Source organism: Beta vulgaris, chromosome 6, assembly GCF_026745355.1.
Source record: "Beta vulgaris subsp. vulgaris cultivar EL10 chromosome 6, EL10.2, whole genome shotgun sequence".
NCBI lineage: Eukaryota > Viridiplantae > Streptophyta > Magnoliopsida > Caryophyllales > Amaranthaceae > Beta > Beta vulgaris.
Window position 1 is genome coordinate 53,803,553 of NC_079207.1, and position 24,039 is coordinate 53,827,591.

At 39.7% G+C, this 24,039-nt stretch overlaps 1 protein-coding gene across 1 annotated transcript; it reads right to left on the reverse strand.

Moving 5' to 3' along the window:
• Positions 1-1,774: 1,774 nt before the first annotated feature.
• On the reverse strand, positions 1,775-3,016 carry LOC125498555 (uncharacterized). The gene has a single exon (XM_048646785.1). The coding sequence runs from the start codon at positions 3,014-3,016 to the stop codon at positions 1,775-1,777; it is 1,242 nt and encodes a 413-aa protein (XP_048502742.1).
• Positions 3,017-24,039: the final 21,023 nt, after the last annotated feature.

Consider the following 24,039-nt stretch of genomic DNA (forward strand, 5'->3'; position numbering starts at 1 on the left):
TCAACTGATCCATCAGGGTGGTACTTTATCTTATACAACCATTTATAACCAATAGTTGTTTTGGCAACATGTAACTCAACCACTTCCAAAGTATCATTAACTCTAATGCTTCCAGTTCAACATTCATTAAGGCCACCCACTCAGGGTGTTTTACTGTTGCTTGAAATGAATAGGGCTCACAAGACCGAGTAAATGTAGTCATGAAGTAGAAGAATTCATGGAACACTGTAGTATAGGCTATGTTGGCTATGGGAGTGCCATGATTTGGGTCTAGGTTAGGAATTTGTGTGAGAAAGTCCTTGAGCTGAGTTGTGGGAATGTGAGGTATGGTGGATCTTCTAGGAAGGAGAAATGCTTGAACAGGAGAGGGTTGAGTTACAGGAGAGTGTTGTGGAAATAAAGAAGAGGCAGGTCTGCTTGGGCTATGATGGGCTGATGTTTCAGAGGTTTTAAACTGAGGTGAGTATGTTTCAAGCTCATCATTATCAGGGTACTGAAGAAACATGTCATCTATGTGTGATCCAGTGATTGGTTTGGGTTAGGTGTAGGTAGAGGTTGCATGTATGAACTTGTTGAACTATGTGTGAAGGGAAAAATATGTTCATGGAAGATTACATCTCTATAGACAAACTGAACCATAAACAACAAGTTCAGCAGCTTGTAGCCTTTTTTAGTGGTGGGGGTGGGGGGTAACCCAAGAAGACACAGGGAACCCCTTTGGCTTGAAACTTATCAGTGGTGTGGCTAGGGTTACTTGCAAAAGCTAGGCACCCCATTACTCTAAGGTGATTATAGTTAGGTGGCTTGTTATATAAGCACTCAAAGGGTGTGTTGTTGTTCAAAATAGGGGTAGGTAGCCTGTTAATCACATGAGCAGCACTCATAACATAATCTCCCCCAATATTTGAGAGGGAGTACAGCTTGAAATCTCATAGCTCTAGCAATTTCAAGTATATGTCTGTGTTTTCTTTCCACCCTAGCATTTTGTTAGGGCCTTTTGACACAAGAAGTCTGATGAACCATGCCATGAGATGCAAAGAATTTTTTGCAAGGTTCATCATCAAATTCCAAGGCATTATCAGACCTTAGGAATTTGATTTTTCTTTGAAAGTGGGTTTCAACATATTGCTTAAAAACAATCAAGGTGTCTAAAGATTCAGATTTGTATTCAAGAAGATATACCCAGGTTGACCTACTGAAATCATGAACTATGATAAGGAGGTATCTGAACTTCCCTCTTGTTCACTCCTTATAAGGGCTCCATATGTCGATATAGATCAAACTAAAGGGAGAAGTGGCATGTGATTCACTGATTTGAAGGGTAGTTTGGTGAATTTGGATAGGGGGCAGGTAAAACACAAAGGAGGATCGGCCTTTATGTGAGGTTTGATACAATCAATTTGTTGTAGCCTTGACATGGAAGCATGTCCAAGTCTGTGATGCCAGATTGTGCAGGGATCAGGTTTAGTGTTTTGTGAGGAAGCAGCACTAGCTGAGGAAGTGTGATTATTTGGTGGTTTGTTTAGAAGGCCAGGTTTCTCACAGTTTGTTCTGGGATCACAAGTAGTGTCAACAAGATAATACAACCCATTTCTAACATTACCAACTCCTTTGAGTTATTTAGTTCCTGCATCAATAATAACACAGAATTTTGGGAAGAATTGTACCTCACAAGGCAATCTCTCACAAGCTTTTGAAGAGACAAAAGACTATGTTGAAAGTGTTGCACACACAACACTTCTTGCAATGTGAGAGACTTGGTGGCCTGCACTTCTCACATGTGAGTAATAGCAACAGTATCTCCAGTTGGAAGCTTGATATTAGGAGTTAGGTTTGTCACTAGAGTGGGCATAATTAGTTTTTGAAAATGGGGTGTCATATGGTCTGAGGCTCCAGAGTCAATGATCCATCCAAGATCATTGTTCAAGGCATTGTGATAAGACATCATGCCAGAGAAGTGACTATCCAATTTATCATCTGTTTTAGAGGCTTTGCTTGGTTGTTTTGACAAGCTAGGTAACAACTGCATCAGCTGTTCCAGCTGTTGTGGAGAGAACACTACAGCATTTGAAGCGCTACCAGCAACGTTACCAGCAGGTTTAGGCTTATTGCCTGGATTGTTCTTATTCCATATGGACCAAGATTGATTCATAGATCCAGGTTTCATGAGAATTCTGCCATGATTTGGATGTCCATTAGGAAATCCTACCACATACCAACACTTATCACTCAAGTGAACCTTACCTCCACATTCTTTGCACACAACTACCCTGTCACCACCAGTCTGCCCTCTACTGAACATAGCAGACATTTCCATATCATGTCTAGGGTTGCTCAACAGTTGTCTTTGTAATTCTTCTTGTTGAATGACTGAGCTAGCAGTCTCAACAGAGGGTAAAAGGTTCATCATGAGCAGTTGGCTCCTCATAGGGACATACACTTCATCCAAACCATTCAAAAATTGAAATAACTTAGATTCACCTTTTCGTTTCTCAACTTCTTCTAAATTTCTTTTTACTTCATCTGATACAGTGGTTATGATGGGCAACATGTTCATAGAATCCATTTCCTCCCATATAACATTCAATGTAGGGAAATAGTCATAAACAGAAGTTGAATTTTGTTTTAAGCCATACGAATCCTTGTTGAGTTTATACTTCCTAGAGCCATTACTCAAGGCAAATCTAGTCTCTAAGTGTTTCCATACTTCTCTAGCAGTAGTGAAAAATAACACAGACTTCTTTATGCTAGGACTAAGATTAGTATGGATCCAAGCAATTACCATATTGTTGCATGAATCCCACTGATCTCCAAGTGTTGCATCTTCAGTTGATCTGGTGACAGTTGCAGTCGCAAATCCAAGCTTTCTCTTGGAAGTTAGGATGATTTCCATTTGTCTGCGCCAGGATCTGTAGTCTTCTGGTCCATGTAGTTTCTCTATTTGGATGGATGATGATCCATCAGATGGGTGTAGAAAGAGTGGGTTTTGCATATCAGCAAATGTCAGTTTTGACATGATGAAAAGAAGAATGAGAGAGAAGAGAAGATAAAAAGGAAAATCAGAAGAAATAGGGTTCCAAGAAGCTGGTGAGATCACAAGGACAAAAATTTCAGTTTTTTTTTTTGGAAAAAAAGATAATTTTGATAAGGCTTCTTCTTTAGTATTCAGAGGCTGTGCATGGCTCTGATACCAGAAAGAGCAAAAAATCCAGTGCACAACAATGAAAAGAAGGAGCCAGAGAGAATAAGAAGAATAGAAAAGGAGAACTTTGATTTATCTAGCTCACCTATCCTTACAGACCCTGTTTGCAATAAATAGAAATAGTTGCATAACAAGACAAAAAGAAATGACACCTACCTACTGTCACAACAGTAATCAACGAGAATAAAAGGTAGTAGGTGACATGACATCATAGTACAACTGATGACTCATAGGAAAACGAAATTGCTAGGAAAATTCTAGCTAGGGAAATAACGACATAATAGACTAGGCAAAAATAGTAGTGATTGCTGCGTATCTCTCAGTAGAAACAGAAATTGTGGTAAAGGCACTACACCATCTTTTCGTTTGGAGGAAATACATGCGTTAAAGATGACGAATATGGAACCTCCACCTCCCAATGGTACCATGGCCCCTCATATGTTGGTAACAATAGCAACGTGACAACTCTCGGATCAATATCCAAAGTGAGCAAGGAAATGGTGATGATATTATGTTGACACCACAAAATAACGAACAAGGTGCATGTAATGTGCTTGACCCCCCAAAAAAGCCTCAGAAAGGATCGAGTCGTTTGAAGTCCTGTGTGGAGAAAAAATTCGAAGCAGAAGAGTGGTGGTGATTGTGATGATAATGTTGGTGGAGGCAATAACAAAAAAGGAGGTAAGAAAGTGGATGGTGTGGCAGACAATAAGAATAAGAAAGCTAAGAAAGCAGTTGAGGTAAGGTGATTAAGGAAGCCAATTTTACAATGCTTCCTTTTGTTATTAATGTTTTTTTTAAGGTGTTTTATTTGTTTATGATGATAGCTGGTGTTGGATGCATGTTGAGGAGTTGTATGTGTTGGATGCATGTTGATAGGTTGGCAATGAAGTGCGAGGTTCTTTAAACCCGTGGGCCGATTTGTGATGAATTGTGAATAGTCCAATTTACTCGTGGAGGGAGCTAGGAAGATGAGATGTGAAGAAGTTGGGCCTTTAATCCTTGTAACCATTGAATTTATTTTGTAAATTTTGTGAACATGGGGCCCAAATGGTATTTTGGAATGTTGGAGTTAATTAAGTATAACAACAATCTAAAAAGCAATGATATGCGCCATTATTTTTTCCAAATTGTATTAGTTGAACTTAACTTTATTAAATTAGGCTGCATATATAATACAAGTTTTTTTACGATAATGGTAAAAATATACAACGATTATTATAGACAGTACAAATATGTAAAGAATTATTAAAGCGGATAGATGTATGTAAAACGGATAACAATAGACAATAGGAAGATGTAAAACAAATAATAATTATTAACGAACTAAAACAGTTCAGATAGTTAATTTACTCGAATATTTGGGCGAGTAGACAATATAAGTACAATTATTCGTTCATGATCCCGCTTGAGTGGATGTTGAAGTTGCATTCATTGTTTGGTAGATATGGCGAGAGAATGACCTTAAACATACGATTATCATTCTTATATCCAACGAAAAACCTATTGGATATGCAGTTCTTCCATGCTAATTCAAGTGCATGGTGTATTGGACGATTTGTAGCCGATGTAAGGGTGACATTGTTAGTGGTGAAAGTTGTACCGTAAAATGTGTCTCGCGTCTCATTTGTTATTATTAAGACTATGTTAAAATTCCTCACAATTTCACGTAATTTCACCAAAATATTGAAAAAAAATTAGACCTTTTATCAATGTCATGCCTTGTGTTGTTGAACTCACATTGAAAAATTGATACAATTGACTCGATGACAATTAGTCGGACATTTCGACACGTTTTGGACGCATTGATGCACATTAAACGTATCGAATCAATAGTATTTAGAATTTCTCTAGACGTATCCACCAACATTACTTGAACATATTCCATACTTAGATAGTTATTATTATTGTCGTTTAATTTACTTTTGGACCCTTCCAGTAGTTCGTTTAGCCTCCGTGCGGGAAATGTGTTATTGCTATGTATGTAAATGGAGGATCCATAAAATCCCCTTATGGCAGGAGGTGATTGACAAATAACTACTATGTGAAGGCAAATTTGAGTTCTACCTGTTCCACTCTCTCCAAATATTTATGAGATCATCCCCATTGGAAACCACCTTGCAAAACAATATCAATTGCATTGCATTGTATTTCAAGGACAATCTTTGTTGTTGCACACGAACACTTTGAAGGGGAATTGGGGTTGGGCCTTCCATTTACACGGCCCAAATAGTAATTTTGTGGAGCAATATATGTGATTATATGTGAATATGGTTGTTTCCCATGGCCACTATTTATAGGAAAAAGGGTTACAGAAATAGCACAATAGGTAACAACAATATATTAATTTATTTTATTTTAAAGCTCAAAGAAGATTATGGAGAATTTTTCATCCTTCGTATGACATGGTAGCTCCACGGTACATACATAGTACATGGTAAACATAGCTACATGGCAAAAGTAAAACTGTTTTTACATGGGTCATGAGCTGACAGCATGCCACGTTTCGGCACTATATTGGACCATTTTAAATTTGTTATGGTCAAAGGCCTTAAGCGTACACATAGTAAGACTAGTAATTAGGATAAAACTTATACTAATTTAGACGTAATAAGATAATGGAAAATATTAAAATTCAGATGAAAAAGCATACTAGTAATTGTTTAGATAGGATTTATATCTTTAAATAGTATGTAAATGTTTAGATTAATTAAATATTACTAATAGAGACGGAATATAATTTGTTAATAGTTTACGACTTAAAAATAGCTAAACATGAACCACATACTAAATCGACAAAAACTAATTATGACGTGGTTGTTGTCTTCTCAGATGTCTTCATACTTAGTGGCCGAATAATCTTTTCTTTGAAACTGGATAAGGCTTTGCCTAAATTAATCAAAAAATATATATGTTAAAAATCTAATATACAAATTATTATAAATACCAAACAAATATACTCCTATTAACAACAAAAGTAATAAGAATCACTTCCACAAGACCACAACAATAATGTATCACAACTTTACCTTTGAAGGTATGCGTTACTATTGTACCTGCAATAATTAGTATATTAACTATTAACTAATAAAATGAAAAATTAACAATAATAATTTGAACTATCACCATTCTGCTCAAAATAATCCCAACTATGGGTTATTCTAGATTAATCCAAACTATTGGGAGTACTTTCTCAAAATAATCAACTTTTAATTCTCCTATATATAATATATCCAAAAGGAATCATTGAAGGCAAGAAAATTAAAATTTTGGATTATTTTAGGAAGGTACCCGAAATAGTTTGGATTATTCCAGAATAACCCAAAATTGAGATTATTTTGAATGAACCGGTCATAGTTGGGATTATTTCTATCAATTTTTCTCTAATAAAAAGTAATTCTACTAGAAAATTAACTAACAAAAGGTAAATGTTGATGAAGTTGTATTAAGTCGAAGTGGTTTGGTGGATTCCTAGTTACAAGCTTAGACCTATTACTTGCCATATACAAAGACTCGAACTTGTCGGAATAGGAAAACTCTTTCTCCGGATATTGAACAATTTCTCTAAAGTAACAAATGTCTGCATCAATGTGGCCATACATCCCATGTGACCATTTGTATGCCTAGTTATTGGGATACATTTCAGGTGCCCTTGGGATTGTAGGCTTGGCATATGTAGAAAGCTCGGGGCGTTCAACAATGTAACACCCGGATAATTCTCTCTTTTTCAAAAATACTTTTCAAATATAAAACTTAGAGAATCATCAAAGCATTATCGCCTGTGTGATAACGCATCGGCTTATTTAGAATTTTGCAGCGAAAACATATAACTAACTTTAGAATTGAATTTTTAATAAATAACAAAGTCAACTTTTAAACCAACCGACAACATTAATGTTAACTTCAAACCAAACTTAAATATAAATGTAACAACTAAAGTACGATAAATAAATCAACATGCTCCACAAGCTCTACATTCCCAAACCCCATGATGCATCATCTTCACACTTGTAGATGACAATGCACTAGAGAATCCGCTCACCAAGAATGGATCATCACAGGATCAATAAGGCAAAGCCATGATCAACACATACAAACAAAGCACGTAATCAACAAAGCTGAGTACTACATAATAAATAAACATTCCTAACATGAAATTAAGTAGGGATAAATAACAACATAACAATCTGCAGATAACTTTTACAGAACTAAACTTGAACAACATTTTTATTACTTTAATGGAATAGTCACTGAACCGAATTGTCTAACTAAAAACCAGTCTTCCCCTTGGAAGACAAAATACGGGCGCGGCCCCCGTATTCCCATGACGTACGATATCGAGGAACCTTTTGAATTAAAATAGGAACGATGATCAATCTAAACCCTGAAAAAAGCCATGGCCCGCTCACCATGTACCCCAACTCCTAATAGTCCAACTTCAAACGTGCACTAGTCTAAAGTTTATTACTATCCAAGTTTCAATTTACTTGATTTACCATTTATTACTTGTAATGACACACAAGCAACACAGATAATATATAATCATACATTCACAATCTTATTTTTATCTTAGGATTAAATAAGTGATCACACAACTTACAACCCACGATTAATTCCTTCTTTAATCCAATTTCTCTTATTTGTTGAACCTAGCCAACAACCAACTTACCTTTCAAAGGTATAAAAAAAAATATCAACTTACGAAATAAGGCCCTCGTTCCTCATAGAGTAGTGAAATAATAATAAGAAAACATGATTTAATCATGATCCATACCAATAAATATATTAATTCCCCCATGTGAATTAATAAAATAAAGTTCCCAACAAACATGCTTGTATCAATCTTCCATACAAACACGATATAAATCTCATACTTAAGATGTTCCCACACTAGCATAAAACATGCAAATTCCAACATAATAACAATCATATATGAACTTACAAAGTTCCTATACATGATACTACATAACTTTTCTTCCTAAAATCATGATACTACATCACTCAACATATAGGTATGTACATACCTTGCGTAGACAAATTGATAGGCCACTTTGACATCTTTAGAAGTCGCCAAGACATAACTCTCCGCCTAAAACAACCAATAAAAATTTATAATCAATATCCAAATAAATTCCAGCAACTTTAAAATACTTGAAACCTCCTTTAAAAATATCTAAAAGTTGTTTCCATCATTAAAACTTCAATTACTAATACTTCCTAGCATAGTACTACAATACTAGTCATTAAAATCCATAAAACTCCATTAATGACATCCTTTTAAAAATTTCATCAACATATAATTTATTAAAATTCCCTTTAAACATACTTAAACTCATAGGTATAACCAATTTCATAGTTTATAACATACTACTATGACTTTCTAATCTTTAACACCCTAAAAATCCATGCTTTGATAATTAAAAATCCAATTTAAACATAATAATTAAATGTGAATTTTTATTTCTTCAATACATAAATTATATGATCATAGATTCATAATTAAAATATTAAATTAAAGCTTCTAAACATAATTAAAACCAAAGAAAATAAAAAAATATAATCTTTAAATAAAACTTGAGGAGGAAGAAAGGTAATCAAACCAACACAAAGGAAGAACAGGACAAAAAGGCGTCGGCTGGGATGTGGCAGCAGCAGGTAGTACTCGTGGTGGTCGGCGGTGTTTCAAGGTGAAGGAGGAAGGTTTCTTATTGAGGAAGAAATCGTTTCTTGGAAGAGAAGAAAGGAAGAGAGAGAGAGAGAGAGAAAACGTGAGTGAGAGAGAAGGAAATTAGCCTCCGGTTTTGTGAGAGGGAGGAGAGAGAAAGTTTTTGTGTGGGTAAAATTTGGGTCTCATGTATTTATATGTGTGTTTTCCTTTCGGGATTAGGAAAAGGCAATTGGGCTTAAATAGAGTTTAATGATGAATAGGATTGATGATTGAACTCCTAACATCACTAGAATTCTTTTTCCAAAACTAATTAGTATTTTGGTTCCTCAAGCCTATTTAAACTCCTTTTTCAAATCCAAATAGTATTTTAGATTTTGTCCAAAGCATGTCTTAACAAACACTTTAACTTCCTTAAATCCTTAAAATAATTCCTTTGAGTTTCAAATAGTCAACCTTTCAAATAAATAAATTATTTTAAACTAAATTATATTTAAATATTAATATATATATATATAGATAAATTTACGGGGGATTACAGGCAAATATCCAACCACTAGGAAGGTCGTAGTTGTGTGGGTTAGAGGGTTGTTCCATGGTGGTAGTGCGTGTATGCGCGAGAGAGAGAGATAATAAAGAATAGTAGGGAACCAGTGGAATAGTGTGAGAATAAAGGGAACCAGTTGGAGGGATGTGGAAGATAATATAACATGAGAGATATGAAGGATATGAATATTAAGATTGAAGAAAATGACTTCAGGCATTAATATATTAAGTCATAGAGTAATGGACATTTACAAGTGTCCTTTTTGTAGCAAATACAAAGTCCAACTTGTATACAACATGTTTTTAGAAATAATAGAGAACTAAGCCTTACTACAAAATTATAGTTATCATCTAACTATTTTCATATCAAACATACTCCCATTAAGGGATTTAGTGACCAACAAGTCCATGCAATTAAGTCCATAGGACAATTTTAAAAAGTAACTAATGACTATGTGTTGCTGCAATACTTTTACGAGGGAATGAGAAAGTTTGCAACCAAATTTTTACTTTCCCTCCAATTTTTTCAAATGTCATTCAAATTTTAAAACCATATGTTACGAAAAAATGCCACGTATATAATGGGTTCCAACGTTTTTTAACAGACAACAAAATTACTCAAACTAAAAAAAAAAACAGAGGTTCATTAACATTGAGAAATTTTATTCCATTACAAAAAAAAAAGGATAGAGAAAATTATTGAGAGAAGACACTGTAACTTGAGGAATGCATGGCTATCATGTTGGAAGATGAAAGTGCTACTCTTGCTGCAAATGATGGAGATACCATTGTTGCTGCTGAAAATGATGATGAAGGATTCATCCTAGAGGAAGAAATGTTGTTGCTTGAACTAGGATTTCAGGTAGGTGAGGATGAATATGAATCTGATGAAGATGGTTATTTTGATTACATAGAGAACCTTGAATCTGAAATATTAGCACACTTAGATGAGTTATATGAACAAAGAGTTTTGAATGATACAACAAACATAGATGGGTTTAAAAGAAAAAAACCGGAGTTAAAAAATTGTCAAAGGAAACTAATTGTAGTAACACGTACTCTTACGGAAATCTGATCAAAACATGAAGTTACCCAAGGGTCTTATGAACAACCTTACACAACTATTTAGTGTTTGTAGACAGACAACTGGTATATTATGAAAAGTGATAGTTCCACAAGTTAAATAAGGGACCAATATCAACATAAAGAATGGGAAAAGAGGCACAGTAGGCAGGAAACCAGAAGTCATTAATATTGAACAAACGAGGGCTAAACCAAAACGACAAGGGAAATTTCCTCAGATACCCTTGAGGTTTGACGTAATTCCCAAATTACCCCCCACATTTGGCGAATTCCTCAGATACCCCTGAGGTTTGTGTTTGGGCTCAAGATAACCTTACTATAGACGGAACCCTAACGTCGTTAGGTTTTCCCTCTCTCCCTCCAATTTTCTCTCTCCTCACATTTCCCCACCCACTGCCAACACCCCTCCCCCAGCCGGCGACCAACAACCGGTGACCCTACACCCTCCCCCAGCCGGCCAGAACAGCAGCACCCCCAGTGACCCCACCCTCGACGACACCCCACCCTAGCCATCCCTTTCCACATTCTCGATTCTCCCACCCCACCTCGACACCACCCCCACCCCCCTTTCCCCTTTTTGAAATGGCCCCCCTTCCCTGTCTCCCATCATGAGTCGACCCCTCCCCTTCCCTACCCAGATACGCCGCCCATAAACCCTTAAACCTGCCCTCGAAACCACCCTCGGCTGCTGTTCTGCTATTCTGGCCGACGCTAACGCCAAGGGTGAGGGAATCGGGAATGGGGAATGGAGAGGGTAGGGTTGACGGCGCCGGAGTGGGGGACGGGGGGTTTGGCAGTGGGTGAGGGAATGGGAGGAGAGAGAAAACTGGGGAGGGAGAGAGGGGAAACCTAACGGCGTTAGGGTTCCGTCCATAGTAAGGGTATCTTGAGCCCAAACACAAACCTCGTTGGTATATGAGGAATCTCCCAAATGTGGGGGGTATTTTTGGAGATTACGCCAAACCTCAGGGGTACCTGAGAAAATTTCCCAAACGACAAAGAACTAACTTAAGAACCTTTGCTACTGCCTTGGGTGTTAGCCCATCATTCATTCATAGATTACTTAAATGAGGGGTTTGAGAAGTCATAGCAATGCCATCAAGCCAACATTAAACATGCTCCCATGCACATCCAAAATTCACCTGCAAAACTGCTTACCAAAAAGGTAACAACACAAAGTCAAATAGGAAAAAGGAAATATGCGTCAGTATAAAACTAAGTACAAAATGTACTAGATACGTAACACATTTGTTAGTTCGCAACACTTTCATTTTGAAAAACTCCATCACTAATAATTCAAGAATAACTTTTAAGAAAAACTCTTTCCAAACACTTTAATAATAATTCAAGAATAACCTTTTAAGAACAAACTCTTTCCAAACACTTTAACTAACAATTCAAGAATAACCTTTAAGAACAAACTCTTTCCAAATAACTTGGATTAAAAATAATCTTGAAAACAATTCCTCTTCTTATCTGCCTTTCCTTTTCCTAAGTGTGTGCACACCCCACAACCTAGTCATTTATGACGCATCTATATCAGGGGTTAAACAATAATTGACAACAAGTCACTAGTAGAATAATTGCTTATTAGTGCGGTCATTAAGTGGCCTATTGCGGCGGTTTGCCCGCGTAGCAATTAAGGGCGTAGCGATAGATAATTAACATATTACTGCGGTTTTTGAGTGCATCAATAAGCTAATATATTGTTGCGGTTTCTAGCCAAAACCGCAGCGATATGGTGTACCATATTGCTGCGGTTCCTAGCCAAAACCGCAGCAATATGTACTAGAACAGGTAATTTTTTTTATTTTTTTTTTGCATTTTGTCATCAAATTTGAAAAGAAAAATGCTGAAAAAAAATAAAACACAACAAATTCAAAGTAATGATATATGTGCTCTTATAAAAAAAATTCAGCTCATATAAAACAAAAATTGGTGGCGCGGGCGACGAACATCGGGTCTGCGGCAGCACAACCAAACGAAACAGGGGAGACGCAAACCATGAGGAGAAAGAAAAAAAGTAGCAGCAGCAGCAAACACGAACAACAACACCACAACACGAGAGAGAGGAACAGGGCAATAACAACAACAGCGACGAAACAACAGCACCGGTGTGGTGGCTTGCGAGCAGCACCACACGCACAGCTCCGACAAGGGAGGAAGGTGATGCCACATCGTGGTGGCCGATAACGTTCGTCGAGGAACCAAGCACCGGCGAAGCACTTAACAAGGGAAGTAGGGGAGACGAAAGAAGAGAGAGAAACAAGGGATTTGGGGGTTTTCAGTTTTGGGGTTCGGGAGATTAGAAGACACGGGGAGAGAGAGAAGTGATTGGGGTGGGTTCGGGGTTTCATCAAACCGACAACATATCAAAAGGGTTGGATGGTTCGAGAAGGAAATCGACTTTGTTTTGTTTGCAAAATCCCGCTCAACTAATTGCACAAAAAGTCACAATATAAATAATAATAATAATAATAATAATAATAATAATAATAATAATAATAATAATAATAATAATAATAACAATAATAATAATAATAACAATAATAATAATCTCATAAAATTAAATAAATAAATATATTACAAACACGATAATATAATTCACATTCCACATCTCAAGTAAAATAAGAATTTCCGAAACATAATTAACTTAATAAATATATTTAACGTTTAAATAAACGCTCTTAAATACAGGGCTATTACAATACTACAACTTTTTCTCCTTAAATCATGATACTAATCACATAGTAAACAGGTATGTACATACGTTGTGTAAACTAGTCGGCAGGCCACTTTTAATTCTTTAAAAGTTCCCTACTGAGTATTCTCCGCCTAGAAATTGATATAAACTAAAATCAATACTCTTAAATAAAAAAACAGCAACTTTAAAATATTGAAAATCCCCTTTAAACATATTCAAAATTTGATTTTACTATCGAAACTTCAATTACTTTTAATTCCTAGCATAGTACTACCATACTAGTAATTAAAATTCTTAAAACTCCATTAATAAAGTCTTTTATGAAATTCCAGCACTTATAAAATCATAAAATCCTTTTTAAACATATGTAAATATGCTTAAATTCATAATCTAAAACAATCTCATAATGTACAACATACTACTATGGTTTCCTAATAATTAACACCCTAAAAATCCATGCTTTAATGATTAAAACTTCAATCAAACAGTAATAAACAAATCTGAATTTTTATTCTTATAATATATAATATATATGAATCAAGATTGTTTATTGAAACAGTAAATAAAATCAATAATCATGATTAGCATTAAAATAAAGCATAAAAACATAGTCTTTAATGGAAACTTGAGGGATAAGAAAAGAAATTGACCAACAAAGCAAAGAACCAAGAAGAAGATGAAAGAAGGCGCCGGAAAAACAGGGCCACGCAGCAGCACCTCACGCCCAAGATTAATGGTTGAAGGTTTTGTGACGTTTCTTGTCGAAGAAGAAACGTTACTTGAAGAAGAAGAAAACTTGGAAGAAGGAAGAACTGAAAAAATAACGTGAGGAGAGAGAAAGCATAGGTTGGCCGAAAACTTGGAGAGAGAAAATAATCTTTGTGTGGGGTAAAATAATTGGGTATTAAGATAATTATAAGGAGGCTTCCTTTTGGGCTTAGGAAAAGGAGATTGGGCTCAATTAAAATTAATGATGAATAGGATAAATAAATTAGAACTCCTAACATCAATATAACTCATTTTTCCTAATCTACTTAGAATTTGGATTCCTCAAGTCCATTTAGACTTCTTTTTCAAATCAAATTCGTATTTCAAACTTTTTTCAAAGCATGCCTAAATAAAATATTTTTAACTTTCTTAAATCCTTAAAATAATTTCATTTGACTTTTAAAATAGTCAACGTTCTTTAAATAATCAAATCATTTAAAACTAACTTATGTTTAAATATAAATGTATAAATACTAAATATAAATATATAAATACTAAATCTATTTATAAAATCTATTGTGGCCTAAAAATCAAGGGCTACCAAGATGACACGTGGCTTCATCCTAGCCATACATGTGGCATATGTTTATGAAAGTAAAGTACATGGGTCAGAAGATTATGTGGGCTAAAGTATACTTTTCTGAGGAAAAAGTTGTACTAAATCCACTCTTATGGCCCAAATCTGTAGTTAGGCCCAGCTAAAACCTCTTATACTCCTGTATAAGGGTGAGGTGTACTAACCAATCAGTACTTGCCACGTGTCACCATTTTACTGCTTAGCCAATCAGATGCTCTCTAATTAGGGTGACATCAAGGTACAGCAGTCGTTTCTAATAGTATAAATAGTCCTTGAAATCAGGGGAAAGGTACGTTTTTCAAAACATAGTACTGATTCTGCCATAAATTCTCTCTCTCTACTTTCTCTCTCTAAAAGTTCATTCATATCCCTGATATCTGACTTAAGCATCGGAGGGGGAAATACCACCCAAACCTCCTGGGTGGTCCCTTTTTGCAGGTTGCTGATCAGAGTTCTGTACCGGGATCCGAGCCCAATCATTGTTGCACAACTCTCCAAATCAAGAACCCGAAGTTGGGAGCTGTTGTATTAGTTTACCGTAACATTTAGCGCCGTCTGTGGGGAGACGCAACAATGACAGATTGTCACTCATCAAATGTGGCAAGAAATAGGAGTTTCAGGATTCAAGTAGAGGATACTGTGGATGACGAGAGGCCACCCCGAGGACGGGACATGCACCATACTGTCGTTCATCTTGAGGGAGGGACTGTGACCCCTGTCATCCAGGAAAACCTTGATCGTCCAGTGACAGCTGGTCACTTGGAGACTGTTTTAAACGACTTCCAGACCAGAATGGCCGCTGTCATGGAAGAGCAGATCAAGAACAATATGTTGTTCTTTCAGATAAGTCCAGGGGGAGAGGCTGGGGAGCCGCTCAAAGGAAGGTCTCAAAAGGGTCTTCCAGGGACTAGTCGGCCACCTCGGCCAGAGTTGTCCAGGCCGCCTTCTAAGGGAAAGCAGCCAACTGTTAGTGAGTCAAGGAGGAAGATGGACTGGAAGCTGGTTGTCCGTCCAGGAGATAATATTCCTCCCACTGGTCACAAGATGGAGACAGATGCTAGAGAGTACCTGGAGGCCAAGAGAGCTTCCGCTCTTCAGCGTTCAGCCTCTGGGTCTACTCCTTACATGAAAGATCCGTCATTAAGAATTCCATCTAAAACAGCAGGAAGAAGTCATGGACCTTCGGCTTTTCAGCCAAGGCAAGAGAAGACAGTTTTGCAGCCCATGGTGTATAGGCGTCAGGCCTTAGCTAACACCTCTTCAAACCCATTATTGAAGGAGTACCGCAGGGAGTACATACCCACTGAGGGTCAGGCTGGGGCACTTCAGATTAACTGGCCGACCCCCTTTTCGGTCAGAATCATGGAGTCTCCTCCTTTCCCAAAGGTTAAACTCCCGACGATCGAGCCTTTTGATGGTACAACAGATCCAGACGATCATTTGTCAGCTTACAAGCACCAGATGTATGTTCACGGTGTTGACGATGCTACTTGGTGTAAGAACTTTCCAGCCACATTGAAGGGAGTGGCGCAGAAGTGGTTCAACAATTTACCTCCTAACTCAGTGAACAATTTCACTAAGCTTAGTATCTTGTTCACCAGCCATTTTGTGGCAAACCGTCAAGAACAAAAGACAAGCATGCATTTAGGAAAAGTAGTGCAGGGGCCTAAGGAAGCCTTGAGAAGTTATGTGAAGAGGTTCAACCTGGAAGCATTGCAGATCCAGGATCTGAATGCTGGTGTGACGTTTGACGCCTTCATCCGAGGTCTAAGACCGGGCAGTTTTAAGTTTGATTTGGTGAAGAAGAAAATAACAACCTTGACAGAAGCTCTGAAGGAAGCCGAAGCCTTCATTCATGCCACGGAAGTTTGTGCAGAAGCCAAACAGCCGGAGGTAAAGAAAGCTGAAGAGGCAGTCCAGCCAAAAAAGAGTCTCCCTAAGAAAGCTGAAACTTGGGCGACTTCAATGACCACCTCGTCCAAGAGGAGCACGAGGTCAGAGCCGGCAGCCTCATTTGAGCCCATAGAGTTCAACAAAGATCAGTATTCCATTCTCATGGAAATTAAAGATCAGCGTGAATTGAAGGCGCCGACGGAGATGAAAACACCCTACAGAAATAGGGACAAAAGTAAATACTGTCATTTCCACAAGGATTGTGGTCATGAGACGAATGAGTGCAAGCATCTCAAGAGAGCGTTGGAGGATTTGGCCCGAAAGGGAAAAATGAACTCTTATTTACCTTCATCAGGAAGGAAGTTCCAGAAAAAAGATAATAGTCAAGGAAGAAGGAAAGATGACGAAAGTACTGATGAAGATGTTGTAGTGGTAATATCTGGGGGATTTAGGGCTGGAGGACCAACAACTCGCGGCCATAAAAACTATCTGAGGGAACTCAGCCAGGTGATGCTCACCAATCAGTCAGAGGCTGATCCTTTCCCCAAGATAGTGGTCAGTGAGCAGGATAGGGAAAAAATAAGGACCCCTCATGACGACCCGCTGGTGGTGGAAATGAAGATTGCTAATCTAAGGGTGCGACGGATCCTGATTGACACAGGAAGTTCCACCGACATCATCAGCGCGGATTGTCTTTCAAGATTAAGGTTTGATGAAAAGAATTGGTTCCGTAAATCATCCGATCATTGGTTTCGGAGGGGGGTAATTCATCCTATGGGGACGTTACCCTACCCGTCAGAGTTGGAGACAAAGAAGCTGAAAGAACGCTTTTTGTGAAGTTCCTGGTAGTACGAGATCTGGCGGCATACAACGTCATCCTCGGACGACCTACCTTAAATAGATCAAAGCTGTCATAGTTACTCACTTGATGCTCATGAAATTTGAGTGTGATAATGGGAAAATTGGGTCCTTGTATGGAGACCAGCAAGCGGCAAGAGAATGATACCTTACTACATTAAAACCATCATCCTGGAAGGAGAAAGCAGAGCGGCCAAAGGCCACAGAGGACGAGCCGGCCGAGAAAGTGAGAGGCCAGATAACTGAGTTGAAGCATGAGGTAGAGAAAGCACAGGCAAAGCCTCTCCAAGAGGGCAAACCGTCAATGCTCTTACCCAGCAAGAAAAGGAGGTGTTTGGCTATTAAGGAAGAAAAGAATTCATCCGAGGAGGTTATGGCAATTATGAGCTTGGGACTAGAACGTCCAGAGCCAGTAGAAAGCCCAGAGGAAATCTGCTTAAGACTAGAACGTCCGGAGAGGACATTAAAGATTGGGTCTGTCCTGAGTTCTGAAATCAAGGAAGCCTTAGTCGCACTGCTCAAAGAATTTGAAGATGTTTTCGCCTATACTGTGGAGGAAATGCCAGGGATAGATCCTGAAGTTGCAGTGCATAAGCTGAACATTGAGCTGGGGCAGAAGCCAATCCGGCAAAAGAAGAGGCATCTTGGGCCGGCCAGGAATCATGCCGTTGACCAAGAGGTCTAGAAGCTGCTCAAATCTAAGTTTATCCGTGAAACCTATTATCCAGATTGGGTGCCAAATGTGGTAATGGTTCCCAAGCCGAATGGTACTTGGAGGATGTGTGTTGATTACACGGATTTGAACAAGGCTTGCCCTAAAGGCAGCTTCCCACTGCCCAAGATTGACCGGCTGGTTGATTCTATAGCTGGACATGCACTGTTTAGTTTCATGGACGCCTACTCAGGCTTCCACCAGATTCCCATGTGACCCGACGATCAGGATAAAACCTCTTTCATTACTGAAAAAGGGTTGTATGGCTGGCTTCGGATGCCCTTCGGCCTGAGGATCGCGCCGGCCACCTTTCAAAGGCTCATCAATACTGTTTTTCAGCCGCAACATGGCAAAAATATGGAGGCTTATATTGACGATATGATCGTCAAAAGTCGAGAAGAAAAGGATCACTTGGAAGATTTAAGAGAGACCTTCATCACTTTGAGGAAGTACAAGTTAAAGCTCAACCCGCATAAATGCGTATTCGGCGTAGTGGCCGGGAAGTTTCTAGGGTTTTTGGTCGATCAACGAGGGATTGAGGCCAACCCTGACAAGATTCAAGCAATTCTAGATATGACCTCGCCGTCCAAGGTCAAGGAGGTTCAGCGTTTGACGGGATTTCTGGCTGCACTTGGACGGTTTCTTTCAAAATTAGGAGATAAGTGTCATCACTTCTTTGCGACTATAAAAAGAATGCAAAGTTTGAATGGACGGAGGAAGCTGAGAAAGCACTTCAGCAAGTTAAAGACCATCTTCGGCAATTACCTAGGCTAATCAGCCCGGCCGAGGGAGAAAAACTATATGTTTACCTGGCCGTGTCCCCATTCGCGGTAAGTGTTGTTCTCCTCGCTGAGAGAGATTCAGTACAAATACCCGTTTATTTTGTTAGCCATATGCTAAAGGACGCAGAGGGCAGGTAGTCGTCCATTGAGAAGTTCGGCCTGACGCTGTTAATGGCCAGCCGGAAGTTGAGGCCTTATTTTCTTGCTCACAGTATTCTTGTTTATACAGATCAGCCGTTAAGGCAAGTATTGCATAAGATGGACGCATCCGGCTGAATGTTGAAGTGGGCAATTGAGCTCAATATGTTTGATCTGACGTTTGAGCCCCGAAAAGCAATCAAGGGGCAAGCTCTAGCGAACTTTATTGTAGAGCTTACTCGGCCAACAGTGGAAAACATTAAGGACCCAGCAGAGGGAGAGAGACATTGGACCCTAATGGTGGACGGATCATCCACTGCTAATGGATGTGGAGCCGGGATCATTTTTCAGTCGCCAGAAGGGGACAAGTTTGAGTATGCAATGAAGTTCCAATTCCAGGCTTCAAATAACGAGGCAGAGTATGAAGCTCTCTTAGCCGGCATTAGAATGTGCAAAGCGGCTGGAGCCCTGGAGACTGAAGCTAAAACTGATTCTCTGCTGGTAGTCAGCCAAGTGAATGAAGATTTCGAATGCAAGGAGGCGTCTATGAGTAAGTATATGAGCCTGATAAAAGAGGAAATCAAGTCTTTGAAACGATTCGTCCTAGATCAAGTGCCAAGATCTGAAAACCATCAGGCTGATGCCCTCTCTAAGCTAGCCAGTTCGGCTGAAGGGGATGTTCCTAGAACAGTCTTCTGGGAGGTCAAGGCGGCCAAGAGCATTGATGCCAAGGAAGTTCTGTTTATTAGCCGAGAAGATAAGTGGATGAGCCCCATTATTGAGTACAAGAAGACAGGTCGGTTGCCCCTTGATCCTTTCAGAAGCTAAGTATGTGAAGGCTCGGGACAAGTGGTTCGAGTTGTGGAATGAAACTCTGTACAAAAAATCCTTCAATCGGCCTCTTCTCAAGTGCATCAGTAGGAAGGACGGATTGGACGTTTTGAAAGAGTTGCATGAAGGAGCATGTGCTTCCCACATTGGGGGAAGAGAGTTAGGAGAAAAAGCTCTAAGGACTGACTATTTTTGGCCGACCTTGAAGGAGGACGCCTTGCTTTACGCAAAGAAATGTGATAGTTGTCAAATGCATGGCAACATCTATCAAAGCGTCAATTACTTAATTCCAATCCTTTTTCCTCTACCCTTTGCTAAATGGGGAATGGACATCCTTGGCCCTTTTCCTATTGCGGCCGCCCAGAAGAAGTTTGTAATAGTAGCCGTCGACTACTTTACAAAATGGGTGGAGGCTGAAGCACTGAGAGGCATTACCACCAACGATATCAAAGGGTTCATATGGAAGAACCTCATCACAAGGTTTGGTATGCCCCAGTCTATTGTCTTAGACAATGGACCACAATTGAAACACCCAAGCTTCGTCAATGGCTGGCCGATCAAGGAATCAAGGCTCACTTTGCTGCAGTGGCTAATCCACAAGCTAATGGGCAGGTCGAAGCTTTTAATAAGATCTTGTCGGCCGGAATCAAAAAGAAGTTAGATAATGCAAAAGGATTATGGGTTGAAGAATTGCAGTTGGTCTTGTGGTCAATAAGAACAACGGCCAAGAACTCAACTGGAGAAACCCCTTTCATGCTGGTATATGGCTCAGAGGTCGTCCTTCCCATTGAAGTTGAGGAACCAACACTGCGAGTGATGATGTATTCAGAAGATGCCAACTAGGCTGCTCTTCGGACGGCTTTAGATCTAGTTCCTGAAGTCAGGGCAATGCACTTCTGAGAATGCAACTCTACAAGCTAAGAATGGCTAGAGAATTTAACAAAAGAGTTGCAAGGCGGCCACTGAAGCAGGGAGACCTCTATGAGGAAGATGGAAGCGGTCGGCCGAGCTAAAGAGCTAGGAAAGCTCACTTTAAATTAGGAGGGACCCTACAAAATCATCGAAGTAGTTCAGAATGGCACCTTTCGTCTGGAAGGCATGGACGGTCGTTCTATTCCTAGGACGTGGAACTCTGACACTTTGAAAAAATACTATGTTTAAGATATCTTGAAAAAGTGTAATCCTTTCTTAGTGCCTGGCAATGAAAAAAGTAGAAATGTATACATGTACCTTGGCTATTCGTCAAGTAAAAATTCATATAATACAGTTCTACTTCCCTCCTATGACTGTCTTTCTGTTTGATTTATTTGCTTAAGTCACATACTATCGTCCAAAGCTAACTAATAAAACAGAGCAGTAAGTAAAAGCACCTTCTATTAGGAGATCGGTCAACATGTTATCATCCTAATATGGATAAGAACATAAAATCGGCCGATCGTCTGTTTACTTAAAGAGTTAAACATCTCCTAAACAAGGTCGGCTGGAATTAGGACGCCTTAGTAAAGGTATCCTACTTTCCGTCCAAAAGCCAAAACTTAGAAATAACAACCTTAGTAAAGGAACAAGTTATTTCACAATTTAACATAGATGGACGTCCAAGTTATTTAAGCAAATTATGGTCTTTTTCCTTCTTGAAGTAGAGGAAGGTTACCAAAACCTCCTCGTCCAAGAAGGGGGGCATATAGGGACCTAATTTATTAAAAATAACTAAGTCTTTGTTCAATGACGAATGATTACCAAAATTCAGGCTAAACAAGTTTTTAACTTAGACAACTGATAAACGTTTTGGTATATTCGGCCAAAAAGAGCCATGAGATCAGATGAAAAGTGATTGGACGAATTGCTTTTGTACTTGGGCATAAATGTTTGATCATAAAACAAGGCGTCCATTGCATGAAAGTATAAAGCATGGGAAATGGAAAAAGATAACTCTTTTATAGATAAAAGAAAAGATTACAAGCTAATCTAAAAATTACAAAAGCAAAACTAAAAAACTACAAGTACAAAAAGGCCTGCGGCCGAGAGGGGGAATGGGAAAGTTAAGCCTCTGGAGGAGTGTTGTTCTCTTCGTCTTGGGCTTCAGCTTCGTCTTCCTCTTCATCTTCAGAGGATTCTTGGAAGACGGGGGGGTTCCTCCCCTTTAATGTTAGCCTTGTGCAGACTCTCTTGAAATTCTAGCCGACTAACATACCTAGGGATGTCGTCCTCCTCGGCCAGTATTTCAAAGGCCTGCACAGCCCAAGCCTTCGAAGTATTAATCACTTCGTTCATAGCCTCCTTGGTCGCCTCCTCAGTAGCCGAAAGTTCCAACTTCAGCATATGGCCCTTCCCTCGGAGATAGCGGTTCTCTCTTCAGAGTTCCGCCGCGGCCAGCAAGGCCACATTCCTCTCATTCTGGAGAGAGTCCCTCTCGTCCAGAAGACTGGTCAGCCGGAGGAGATAGTGTTTAATTTGGGCCTCCATCTCAGCCGACCGTTTTTCTCAGGCCGTCTTCGATTGCTGGTGCAGTAACTCCTGCTCGGCCATGGAGAACTGGGCATGGTTGGCAGCTTTGGTAACATCAGCAACCAGTTTCTTGTTCTCTTTCCTCAGCTGCTTTGCCCAGTCTTCGGCAATAAAGCTGCGAGCAAAGAGCTGTCAAAAGAAAGACGAAAAGTGTTAGAACGGATGCAAAATTGAGAAAATACATCTAAGTATAGAATTCAAAACGTCCAAAGAAATAGTTACGTCTGCAGTCAGTTGAAACATGTAGCCAACATGCCCTGATGTGGCTCCCCTCAAACCCTTGATGTAAGGTTCAGGGAAGCATTTGAAAAGCTCCAGCTTGAGCTTCTCTCTGTCGGCCGAGCTCATCTTCAAAAAAGCGGCCGAAGACTCGTCGTCAGAAAGAGTTGGAGAACCGGCTGGAGCTTCTTCAGCTATGCCCTTCCCCTTATCTAAAAGAGTTGACTCGTCAGTATTTCTGACGGGTATAACGACAGTCTGACGGTTGGAAGGGACTCATTGGCCGCCCGCCAACGCGCAGGTTCTAACTATGTTAGAGTAGTAAGACTCACCAGAGGATCGGAGGCCGTCCTGTATGCCTCCGGCATCTGGGAAACCAGTTTGGCAACTGGCCCAGAATAGGCAGACCCGTCCGGGGCCGCGTCCGGCATGGCAGGTTGGGTCCCTACTCCGTCCAAATGAACATCCGCGTCCGGATGCTCAGTGGCCAGTGGGCCGGCAGGGCCCCTATAAGTAACCAAGGTCAGTTCCTCGACCTTGGGAGGGTCGTCCTCAGCAGGAATATTAATCACGACCTTGGGAGCAGGCCGTGATGATTTCTTCTTCTTCGCTGTGAACCCCTTTGATTTCTTTGGAGGGGGCATCACTGGTGGTGGCCGGTCTTTCCTTGGAGGCCGCCTTCTCCGCCAACGCCTTGGACGTTGGGGCATTTTTCTGAAAAAAAGTTAAGTAAAAATGATTAGTCTAAAGGAAAGTTTGGAAGAAAAAGGAAACCGTCCAAATGAGCTCATGAATTCCTATCCTTTAAAGAAGGAAGACGTCCAGAAACAGCTTTGGACGTTCTGCTCCGTAAAGAGGAAGCTCGTCCAAGTCATCCCAAGACGTTTTGTCCTTCGAAAAAGGAAGACGTCCAGAGACAACTTTGGACGTTCTGCTTCACAGAGAGGGAGCTCGTCCAAAGTCACTCCAGGACGTTCTGGTCATCAAAGGTGAAGATCGTCCGAAGTTAACTATGGACATTCTGCTCCACGGGGAGGGAGCTTGTCCAGAATCTTTAGGACGTTCTGGTCATCAAAGGGGAAGACCGTATTTAACCTTGGACGTTCTGCCCTTCAGAGGAGGAGACCGTCCAGAGTCAATTCAGGACGCTTTGCTCTTCAAAGATGAGACTCGTTCAAAACCAAAAAAAAAAAAAAATATTTTCATACCAGGGTGTCCGTCCTTTTTTCAGCACCAGTTTTGCTGAACTCCTTCCAGAGGGAGTCTGTGAACTTGGACGAACTCATGTCTCCCCTCCAAGATTTTCTGAGTTTCGCCTTGGCCGAGTCTGCATAAGAAAAGGAAACATGGTTAAGATCCTAAAACTAGGACGAGGGCATTTACTTAGAGATCATTGCAGGATATACCTCTATCCTCGGCCCGCCGCAAACCGGCCGCGACCAAGAAATCGTCGCTGTAAAACATCTCCTTGAAAGGGATCCAGTTGGACGGACCCTTGAAGGAGACGTCGTTGATGGAATACTCCGAGATTCTAAAGTATTCCACCAACTCTTCAG

Excerpts from the sequence above, each read along its gene's own strand:
- LOC125498555 (XM_048646785.1), bottom strand. The coding sequence starts at position 3,016 with ATGTCAAAACTGACATTTGCTGATATGCAAAACCCACTCTTTCTACAC.